The sequence below is a fragment of the Gopherus evgoodei genome, chromosome 3 (genome assembly GCF_007399415.2).
Source record: "Gopherus evgoodei ecotype Sinaloan lineage chromosome 3, rGopEvg1_v1.p, whole genome shotgun sequence".
Lineage (NCBI taxonomy): Eukaryota > Metazoa > Chordata > Testudines > Testudinidae > Gopherus > Gopherus evgoodei.
Window position 1 is genome coordinate 114,794,934 of NC_044324.1, and position 11,494 is coordinate 114,806,427.

The window sequence follows — 11,494 nt, forward strand, 5'->3', positions numbered from 1 at the left end:
AGAATGCTGTCTTGATTCAGGAAAGAAAGCTGCACTAGCATGTGGATTGAGAATGGGGCTGCAAGCCTGAAATAATAAAAGCAAATTATTATTACTACCACTAATCCTGGCACTAACACCACTTCCCTCCATTACTCTGGGCACTGCAATTAACCTCTTCTTCCCCCAGTTCCCCCAGCTGTAAAATGAGGATAATGTTGACCTACCTACTTCATAGTGGATTAAACCTTTGCAAAACACTTTGAAAATAACTATGTGTACCAAGCCCTTTTATAGAAATGAGAACACACTTCAGAAGGAATCTTAATGTGCCAAAATCAATTTAAAGTTTCCCCATCCCATTACAACACAGATAAGATCATATAAATGAAATCCTATGAATGACTTAGCTTTCTGTTCATTGCTATCACCAACTCAGCAGTTGACTTCCTAGTGCATTAATAACTAGAGAGAAACCCTTTAAGCCAATTAGAGCTGTTGGGTAGGTGGCAGCATTTCTCAGGATAGGACACATGGTTTAAAAAAAAAATATCTGCAGGTAAAACGTTGATGACTACATCTTCCTTTCCTCATAGCTCTGGCCTTGGCTAACAAACTTAAGCACCAACCCTGAGACTACGTGTGCGTTTCAGTAACTTTAATCAGGTGAATAGTCACATATAGAAAACAGGACTACTCCTGTGAGTACCCCCCCAGCATTGTCAACCCACAGCATTCATAAAACATAAACCAGACCCCCCCCAAAAGCATGAGATTAGCTTTAAAAATATATTTGGGGTTATGTTTGCCTTCTGGTATTGGAGACTTTGGGATTCATGTTTTCAAGCTTTTCCCCACAACCACGTGGCCTGGAAACTTACTTTATTTTTAATGAGAGCTGAGATTCTCCTGTAATAACATGACTCAAGGAGCTAGGGCTTTAAGAAAAACACCAAACATCACAAGACTTGCAATAAAATTGCTAGAGTTGGCATGTGTTTGTGGGATTGAGCTCTTAGTGAATTTGACAAATGCATCTTTGGGTCCTATCATTTTTCATCTCTAAATAGACAGTGGGTGTGCATGCAACCTCTTTTTTCAAATTCTCCTAGGAGGTTGGTTCTCTAGCTTTATAAAGGACAAGGATTCAGAGAATTTCTCTTCCCTGGAGAAGATGAGGGTGTGCAAGGAGTACTGTTATTTAAGCTCTAACTCAGTGGTGGGCAACTTGTGGCCCATCAGGCTAATCCACTGGAGGGCAACAAGACAGTGTTTACATTGACAGGCTGCAGGCATGGCTGCCCGCAGCTCCCACTGGCCATGAACTGCGAACCGCAGCCACTGATGGGCTGCGTGCGGCCCCCGGACCGCAGGCTGCCCACCACTGCTCTAACTACATTTTTGGGCTTGCATTTTGGATTCATTTTCATTCATATTTTTCAAGTGGGAAGGAAAACAGGTTGTTTAAAGATCACGTAGTGCCTGCTTAATTGAGGCAGTTATTACATGATCAGATTTAATCACATTTTCAGCAACATATAATTTTCATCTTTAAAGCAACTAAACTCCTTCATATATATTTCCTGTTTTCTTGTATAATCCATCAAGCTATGCTCAGAAATATATAAATTATATTAAAGTGCCAGCCCAAGGTACTCTGAAATTACTGCAAACTATGATTTTTTTATTTCAAGAAATAATTTATAGTTTCACATTGAAAATGGAGGTATTCATCAATACAGACGGTGTGCCTGGAACTTCAGTTATTTTAACAAAGTTCTCTTTCTATACTAGTATTGAAGGAAGGAAGTATACAAACCAATTGTCCATGCCTCACCTGACACAGATATTATTTTTCATGAACTGCAGAGCTTTTAAACCGTAGTTGAAAAGAAAACTGTGATAAGAGGGAGAACATGAAGAGTAGCACGCCCTGCATTATACAATATATATCTAAAATGGTCTCATACTTTTCCCCAGTGGATGGTCCTTGCATATACAACTACTGACCAAGAGAAGACACTAATGAACTGGGTTGTCCGCCTTCCAAAAAAAAAAGATGTGTGGGAGGTAGGGGGAAGGGGGGCAAGGTTCCTTAAATCCAGTTAAAAAAAAACTATATTACATTTAATCCAGAATGTATTATACAAAAGAGCCACGTCACATAAGCAGCTATAGAAAATAATACACATGAATTGCAGATGAACCTGAAGCTCAATGTTAAAGCATTCAGAGCTAGAGTTTTGGTTCAGTCCATTGTAAACAGGAGTAGTCTGGAGCCAGATCTGAACTCCAAAATTTCGAAGTTCGGTGCAGTTTGATCCACTGTTTTGAGTAGAAATGAGCTCAAGTCAAAACTCTTCATCAAAAAGCCCTATCCAGATAAATCAACAAACCATGCCTTACGTGAAGGAAAAATGACAGTAACTTGATTTAGTTCCCAAATGAAATGGAAGGAAGCCCTCAAAATGGGGATATAATTGACATTTAAAAATAAATACATTTACAAAACTAAAAAGAGGGGAAAAAAGAGTAATCTCTTCTGCATAATCACTCTTCATAGAAAATGACCATTTAGTTTCAAAGTTTAAAATATTTTTGCTGTATCAAGTCTGTTCTACATTAGTACTAAGACACCATATTCATGCTGCATTGCTTTTGGTGATTAGGTTTGTAAATCACTTCAGCAACCTTTCGCTCTATTGGGTTGGATTTAGTCTTCACACCTCTGGTGCAAGATTAAAGAACACACACATGAAAAGCCTCATCTGAGTTATTTTTGTGAATCATTACATACCAATATTCCGGATTCCTACAGACCCTCAACAGCGGAAGTGCATGAGATCCTCCTAGTGGTGAAAGAATGAAAAGCTTGGATACAGAGCAAGTGATACTTTACTGAGAGGAACAGCTAGCATAAAAAAAAAAAAGAAAGTTTTCATTCAGATTCTTATACTATCTGTGACAATCAGAATCCAAACACCGCACGGGGAAAACATGGGGTCTGAACCCCAAGGAATAAGCAATTAAATCAACTATTTGTATATGATATTATTGTACTACTATATAAAAGTGTGTTGAGTAAGGTATCTTATAAAAACTTGTGACATACTGCTCATGAGTATCATTGTATGATGTATGGTGTGTAAAGAATTATGTATGTGTGCTGGAAATATCTTCCTAAAATATGTTTTGAGGGCAGACTTGATAAACAGTGAAAGTACATTTACATACAAGGTAAACAAAGCATTCAAGCTAACAAGTAGCTGAAGAAATAGCTTGGTGAGCACACCAGGGGACACTGTGAACTCTGGCCCCCAAGAGGTCTTCCTGGCTCTTGAGACAAAGACTATGGACTTTGGGAAATATAAGGGGAGCAAAAATATATTTTAGTGACACATCACTAAGGGGACATAGGAGACAGCACCCTCTGAATCTGTGAATGCTGGATCCTCCTGCCGGAATGGCTGAAGATGTGGCAGCTTGATTTAAGTAAGAAAGCAGTTTAGGCAAAGAAGGTAGGTTAGGACACTAGAAAACATGTTTTGTTTTGTAAATAACTATACCCATCTCTTTTTCTCTTGCTTAGTATCACTACAATCTGTTCTTTATTAACAAACTTATTCTTTGTTTTACTAAGAACCATGTCAGAGCTGTTATATTGAAGTAAAGTGCGAATCCGCAGAGAAACCAGCAGGCTGGTGTATCTCTTGGGAGGTACCAAACTTAATAATTTTTATGAGTGGACAGTGAGAGGGTCTGGACTCTGGCAAACTCAGAACTGGGGTTCACTGGTTGTTACCTGCAAGGCAAAGTTAAGACTTTCAGAGTCTCAAGGAGTTTGCTGGAGATGTGATATGGATTGGAGCTGACACACAGTCTGATCTCCAGCAAAGCTCTTTCTAACACACTGGCTTACAATTCTGGATGCCCTGAGGAGAGTGTCACAATCCTATATGATGTATTAAGGGGTTCAGTGTTCCCCTCAATGCAGAGTATCTCCTATTACAGTAAGAAGCAGAGTATCTTGTTTTACACTAAATAGGATTTACCTGTGCAGACAGAAGGGAAAATCAGATTCCCAAAATAGAATGTAAATCCGAGAGTGTTATAACACAACTTATCAAAATACATTAACAAGCAAATAAATGAAGCCTAGGAAGAAACCATACAGAATCAGGTACATTTTAGGAATGCATCCACTGTATTTTTTTTTCCAAAATGCCTTAATAATAGGACAATATATGTTTAAAAATAGTCATAAACTGATCATACCAAATTAAATCACAATATTTTTCTCACACTGTAACAGCATAAATAACAGACTAGACTTCTCACCAAGCTTAACAGAAGGAAAGTTTAAATGGTTTCCTTTACCAATCTAGCAGAGAACACTTATCCAAATTAACAATAGGAATTTATAGATTTTTACAGAAGACAGGACATGTTAGAATAAAGCAGTTACATCTTAAAACATTTTCACTGCAAGATCACATAATTCCAATAGCATCTCATTTGCCTCAGCCATAAGGAGTACCATTCTCTATCAACGTGCAGCCAAAATTAGCACCTGATTAAATAGCAGCTGGCTAAGCCGAACCCAGACAAAAATGAGGTGGATGCTGGCAAGCAGAGGGAGAAGCTTCTGAATATGTCATGTTTGACATCTCCCACTACTGAGGGGCTCTCCTCTCAGAATGATATGCTGGTCTGCAGCATTAGGTTCCTTTTGGATTTCTTAATGCTATTAGATGCCCAAATACCTATGGCAACCTTTTCTTTTTTTTCTTTTTTTTTTTTTTTCAAATGAACACTTGAAGCCAGAAGACTGTGGCCCACTTTACCAGTCCCACACCTGGCCATTGCGAGCCACATCATCTTCAACTTCATGCTCAGTTATAGCAACTCATATCTAGGAATGAAGCCATTTACCCAGAAACAGCGCCCAAAGTTCAGCAGCCCATCTGCTTAACAGTAAAGGGCACTATGACCCCATTACCCCTTTCAAAGTCTTTGTCCTGATATTGAAAACCCTCCCCAGGGCTGGCCCTAGCTACCTGAGGATTGCATCTCCTTCCCCAAGAACTACTTTTTATTAAACCAATAAAACTGTCAAGCAATAAGGAGAGTCTCTTGAGCACAAGAGACAGAACCATCACAGGAGCTGGACCTAGACTATGGAATGTGGCTTTCAAAACTGAATGAAAACTAATGTATTTGACCCAGCTTTCCCTGAATAAGTTTCTCTCTCACACACACACACACACGCACACACACGCACGCACACACACGCACGCACACACACGCACGCACACACACGCACGCACACACTTCTAACAGAGCTATTTTTCCTACTGGTGGGGATAGAAGAAAAGGAGATTATTTTATTTTTAAATACTCAGGAAGCACTCAGATACCATGATGAGTAGGGCCTACTCCTACATGCACTATAAACACCTTAATTGCTAACGTCTAACTCAGACACTTCACACATGAACAAGTTGTGGATGAACCTTGACAGTCCAAGCAAGTTTAAGGATCAGTCTTTCTAGCAAGGAAAACAAACAGATTTGCTTATTATCTATAAACAATGTTTAAATGGATAAAATGGAAATTAAATACAATAATATGAAACAATAATAAACTGAATTATCAGAAATACCACTCACATGATTTAAATATCATTTAAAAGCTATAAGTAATTTGCACTCAGAATGTGTGTTTACTTTTAAAATACTTTCTATGATGTTTGTTTTCATAAATATCTAGAGGAAAAATTAGTTTTAACAATAATGATGCAGTGAAAATCTTGTGTCAACAATCTTAGACTTCATTTAAAAATTAAGCATTTTCTTTTAACCCATTCTTCAAAAAAGAAAAAAAATTGCCCAGAGGGGTTCTCTGTGTGTGCGCGTGCATGCGTGGAGCATAGGTAACCAGGTTATGTTTGTTTGTCTGCTTCTTTGTTTTGTTTTTTTGCTTTTACACACAGAAGTCTTAACTGACACTTGCCCTTTCAGAAGCTGAACTTAAGAGTGATGACTGTAAGTCTGTGACAATAAACCAAAATTCTAAACAGAGACACACCCTAGTACATTTACAAAAGGAAGAAGGATAGGTCTCAATGATATTTGCATGGGTATGTCCCTGTCCCTTTGTTTATTTACAATCACGTCACTATACCATTACATAAAATATTTGTTTAAAATATTTAGTTTGTTGGACAAACACTTTCAATCAACAAGCAACAGTATGTCCTATTTGTACATTGTTTTAAGCAAAACCTTTACTTCAATATTTGAGAAACTCAGCCATATCCTAAGAGTAAGGTGAATACAAACTTTGTAAGAGAGAAGTGGAATCATGGTCTGGAGGGGGAAAAATAAGGGAGGATTTAATCAGTTTAACCAGTTTAAATCAGGTCCAACATATACCACCCTGAACATGCCAAAGTGACAATGCCTTTCCTGCATCTGATTGTAAGCCACCTCTGCGCCTAAAGTAACAACAGCAGTTGATCAGATTATGTAAACCAAACTCTCCTATCCTCCTCACTCCTAAACCAAAATAGAACAGTTTTAAAATGCTCTTAGGGTTATATACCTCCTTACAGGAGATACATGAATCAATATAAAGCCAACTTTCCACCTCCCTCTGCACACAGCATAGAGTTGACAAATTTAAGGAAAAAGCATCAACATTTAATTAGTCACAGATTTTTAAGGCCAGATTGGAATCATTATGATCATCCAATCTGACCTCCTGTATAATACAGGCCATAGACCCCTCAACCTCTAGTATCTGCATCAAATTCGTAACTTCTGATGGAGGTAGACCATCTCTTAGAAAGTCATTCAATCTTGATTTAAAGATTTCATTCAAGTGATGAAAAATCCACCACTTCCTCCTCCAGTTAAGTTGTTCCAGTGGTTAATTACCTCACAGTATTAAAAAAAAAAAAAAAAAAAGCCTTATTTCTAGAGTAGACTGATTTTGTCTAGTTTCAGTTTCCAGCCCTTGGATCTTGTTATGCCTTTGATAAATTAAAGAGCCCTCTGATATCAGAAGTTTTCCCCACATGTAGGGTCTTAAGGACTGTGTTCAAACCCCTCCTAATTCTCCCAGATAAACCAAATATACTGAGCTCCTTTAGTATCTCACTGTAAGACAGGGTTTTTCACATTTCAAATGGTATTGTAGCTCTTTGCTGAATCCTTTGCAATTTGTGGCCATCCTTAAAGTGTTGACACTGAAAACGGATGTAATATTCCAATAATGGTCTGGCTAATGCTTCCCCATTTCCTCTCAATTTTCCTGTAGTTGCACATTCAAGGATGCTGTTAGCTCTCTTAGCTACCAAATCATATTGGGGGCTTATGTGCAGTATTCATGTTACTGCATCTGTGACTAACTAAACTTTTGGGGGAACTGCTATATTTTAATGTTAAATGTTTTATTTTATTCTAAAACAGCCAGAGGCATTAATCCACATTATGGAACAATGGCCTGCAAATTTCAGAAACACTGGTTTTGGATTTAAGCAATAGAAATAGCATCTTTAAACAATACACACACCTATATATGTATAGTAATCACCACTAAAAACAGGATTGCAACTAGACACTTTACTACTGGACTACCTTTAGAATGGTATTACATTTATATATGTTTAGAGTGAGAAACGCTGCAAAAACCACAGTAAATTTAACTACTGCCAATTGTAATGATGTCTAATTTTTAAATTGCATCCACTGCATTCTCATAGGTACTTTCGAACAGAACAGAACAGAAAGTATTCCATTTAAATTAAACACACAACCTGCAGCACCGTATGCTAGGAGTCGGGAGTTAAGCCACAACGAACATTTTCAGTTGAGCAATGAATCCCTAAAAATACAGGACTCTAGAATAAAAACACCAGCAACCCAAGTGTGGCGATATGAGTTGATGCCACTTTAATTAAAAGGGGACAAGTGCATCTAAATTGGCTCAGAGTCTGACCCTGACCTGGAGAAGCAGGAAATGATCACCTTAACTACACATACATCCTGCCTAATTACTGCAAGCGGATGACCGCAGGCAGGCTGCTGTGTGTCAGTCTCATCGCACAAGTGGCTGGAAAGCCCTGCCCTGGTGGCGCTAGGATCCATGGACATGGAGCGATCAGATCCATTCCCCTACCCAAAGAGGGCTGCTGGCGGGAGATTTTTTAAGTAGTTTTGCAAGGGGTGGTATGAGTTAATTCCACCCCCTCCATCCCGGGGGGATCCTTCCCTAGTTACAAAGCCTCCCCTGAAGTCGGGGGCAGCAGGAGGGGGCCGAGCGGAGCATGCTGTGCACCTGTTGCGGCAGGAGGAGGACGCTGCAGGGCACGGAGACCAGGCCATCCCCCAGGCGCTGCTGGATGAGGTTGCAGCAGCCCCTAGGCACAGTCTCTCCCCGCGTGCCCAGGCTCAGCGCCGCTCGCCACAGCCGGGAGGCGGCTGGTGCTTTCAGGGACCCTTCGCTCGCTGCCCGCGGAGCAGCCGGATTCTATCCCGGGGAAGGCGGCGCTGCCGGGGGGGGGGGGGGGGAAGGGGTGTTTAGAACGCCGGCGCCCTCAAAGTTCCGCGCGGAACCCGCGCAGGCGGCCCCAGCCCAGGGCTGCGCTCCCACCAGGAGGGTGCGGGTGCGGGGGGGGGTCTCACCTGCGGGGCCCCGGCGGGGACCGTCGCTAGCGCTGCTGCCTTCGGCCGCCCCTGCCTCCGCCATGTCTCCTCGGTGAGCTCAGCCGCCCCGCCCCGCGGGAGCCGTAGCCACAGGCGGGCAGGTGAGCGCGCCACGCACCAGCCGGGAAGGGCCGCCCCCCGGCAGCGCCACCTCGCGGGCAGGTGCGGCAGGGCGCGGGGGTGGGGGCTAGGCTGGGCTCGCCCTGCCCACCTCCTGCAGGGGGGGAGCGGCGACCCGCAGGGCTGCCCCGGCTGGTGCGGGGCTGGGAGTCGGCATTGCCCTTAGGGGACTGTGCTGGGCTCAGCCGCGGCTGTGTGCTCAGCGTACAGCGCACGGCTCAGCGCGCAGGCCTGCCCCGGCCCCGCGGGATCGCGGCACGTCTCTCCCACGGGCTTGGCACGGAAGGAGCTGGAACTAAGGATCCAGTGCCCGCTTGGGAGACCTGATTCAGACATCGTGCTGACCGCGCCTGGTGACTTGCATTTCTTTTATTAACGCTTCCTGAGCCCGGTTCCGTTCCGCGTGTGGGGTTGGGCGGGGGCTGATCGCTCCTGGCCTGTGGCAGGACGTGGGAGGTGAGGTGGCTTCTAAGATCTAGGACTCAAGCTGTACGTGGGTTTCTTAGTCAATGGACGAACATTGACTTGTACCTAGAAGAGCCTATTAAGTTAATGCAACTGACTAAAAACTGCCGTGGCATGCTCAGTATTGCTTAGCATCACTAAGCCGCCTGGGTATTCACCTTGAATTTGATGTAACATCCCAGCGGTCCTGAATGTCCTTATCAGACCACTTCAGACTCTGCCCCTTCCTGGGGGGGGGGGGTTGGTCTATACACAATATAAACCATATGCTAAGTTTGCTCTCCAGGTTTGGCTGTTCCAAAAGCAGCTGTCTCAGACCACTTCCAGTCTCCAAAGATTTATAATCTGGTTGAAGGTAATTTGATTCAGGAGGCAGCATGTCTAGGCAGTAAGGGTGGGAGCCACAAACATTTAGGTGCCTAAACCTCAGGCATAGGCACCTAAGTCCCAGTTTGGGCTTCACTGTGATCTACAAAACTGACACTGAATGCAGCAGACATTGGCACCTATGTTTTCATGGTACTGTATGAGTTTCCTCAGCACGGCAGCACCTACATTTCTGTTTCTGGGCATGTGCATTGCTGCCTCCCTCTAGGTGTACAGATGTTTATCTCCTGCCTAAGCCCCATAGTGAATCACAAACCAAGGGAAGATAGGCATTAGGCCACCTATCTCACATGCAGGGCCTGATATAGTAGGCACGCTGAGCACACCTATTGGAATGGGTCCCATTCAAAATCCTGGTGGTGGTGGAGGAGGTGGTGCTGATGGTGCTCCTTCCCACCTGATAACTTTCAGTTCAGTGGTCAGAGCACTCACCTAGGATGTGGGGATACCCTGGTTCAATGCCTCCCCTCTCTACCAAAGGGGAGACCCTGGTTCAAATCCTGTTTCTCAAGAGGAGGCTTCAAAGACTAAACTACTGGATATTCTGATGTACAGCTTCTTCATCCTCTTCTGTGGCACAAAGCATATTTAAGTATTTATCCACAGTGGACTAGTCCTCGTTTAGGAGGGGAGGAAGAGAATGATTCTGTACCCTAGTGGTTAGGGCACCCATCTGGGAGGTAAAAGACCCAGGGTCCAGTTCTCCTGCCCCAATCACTCTTTCATTATTTATCCACAGTACAACAGCTTCAACAGCAGAACCTGAGAGAGCCCCACATCAGTGGTTAGAGCCCTTTCCTGAGTGGTGGGTGACCCCACTGCACCTAACTCCGTTCTGCAAGAAAAACCGAAGCTGCCTGACTCCAGGTACTGGCTTCCCTTCAGTGAGATCCCTAAGCAGAGTTAGATGCCTATTTCCAACAAGGGAGTGGTGCTTAGTATACATTCCCCTCCTCTACATCTCCCACTGGCTAGCTTAGGCAGACAGCTGCCTACTGTGTTGGTCTTTGTAGGTAACATTCTTAGGAACCTCTTTCTCCCCATACATTGTATAGGGAGCTAGGTGCCTAACTTGGCTTTGTGGATCATAGTGTTGTTCCTGTGATTTTCTAAGCACCTGAAAGTTAAGGAGCTTGACATTCAGCTAGGGTGACATTTCAGCAAGTATGAAAAAACAGGGCTGTGGGGAAGTAATAGCCGCCTATATAAGACAAAGTCCCAAATATCGGGACTGTCCCTATAAAATCAGGACATCTGGTCACCCTGCTCTCAGCAGTGCAATGCCTAAGTCCCTTCATGGATCCCACCCTAATTACCAGGAATCTTAATGCAGAGTTTTAGCTTCTGAACCTATACAAGGTCTTAGTTCTTCCACCTTTTAAAATGAGTACAATGCAATAATTTCATCTGGAGGTCACAAAGGCATGGATAGATGTAGTGGAGTACTGTTCTGAGAGATATAGACAACTGTAAAGGGGGGCGGGGGGAGAAGTCACCACAGATTGCAGAAGAGATATCAAATTGCAGAAGAAGATTGCAGGAGAGAGATCTCTCTCACACACATCCACATAAACACATATACACACACAATTCTCCTGCCACTGACACAAATGATGAAATAAACATAAATCTTCTTCACAACAAACAGCCATCATACATTACAGCAAAATGCCAGTCAGTACCAAAATTCTCCTAGTCCTTTACTCATAGCCTCATCTAACAACTTGTTAATTTCCTCATCCTTTTATTATATGAGGGAGGAGCTACTTATGAGAAGCTTCAAATCGAAGAAACAGACTCATAGGAGTGGACTATGAACCATAATTTAAACTGGA

At 42.8% G+C, this 11,494-nt stretch overlaps 1 protein-coding gene across 1 annotated transcript in view; it reads right to left on the reverse strand.

Moving 5' to 3' along the window:
- Positions 1-8,731, reverse strand: part of MAP7 (microtubule associated protein 7) — a 190,596-nt gene extending 181,865 nt beyond the window's left edge. The window contains exon 1 of the mRNA XM_030556397.1: positions 8,667-8,731. Within this exon, the coding sequence (XP_030412257.1) occupies positions 8,667-8,730 (64 nt within the window). The 5' untranslated portion in view covers position 8,731. The remainder of the gene's footprint in view (positions 1-8,666) is intronic.
- Between the last annotated feature and the right edge of the window lie 2,763 nt (positions 8,732-11,494).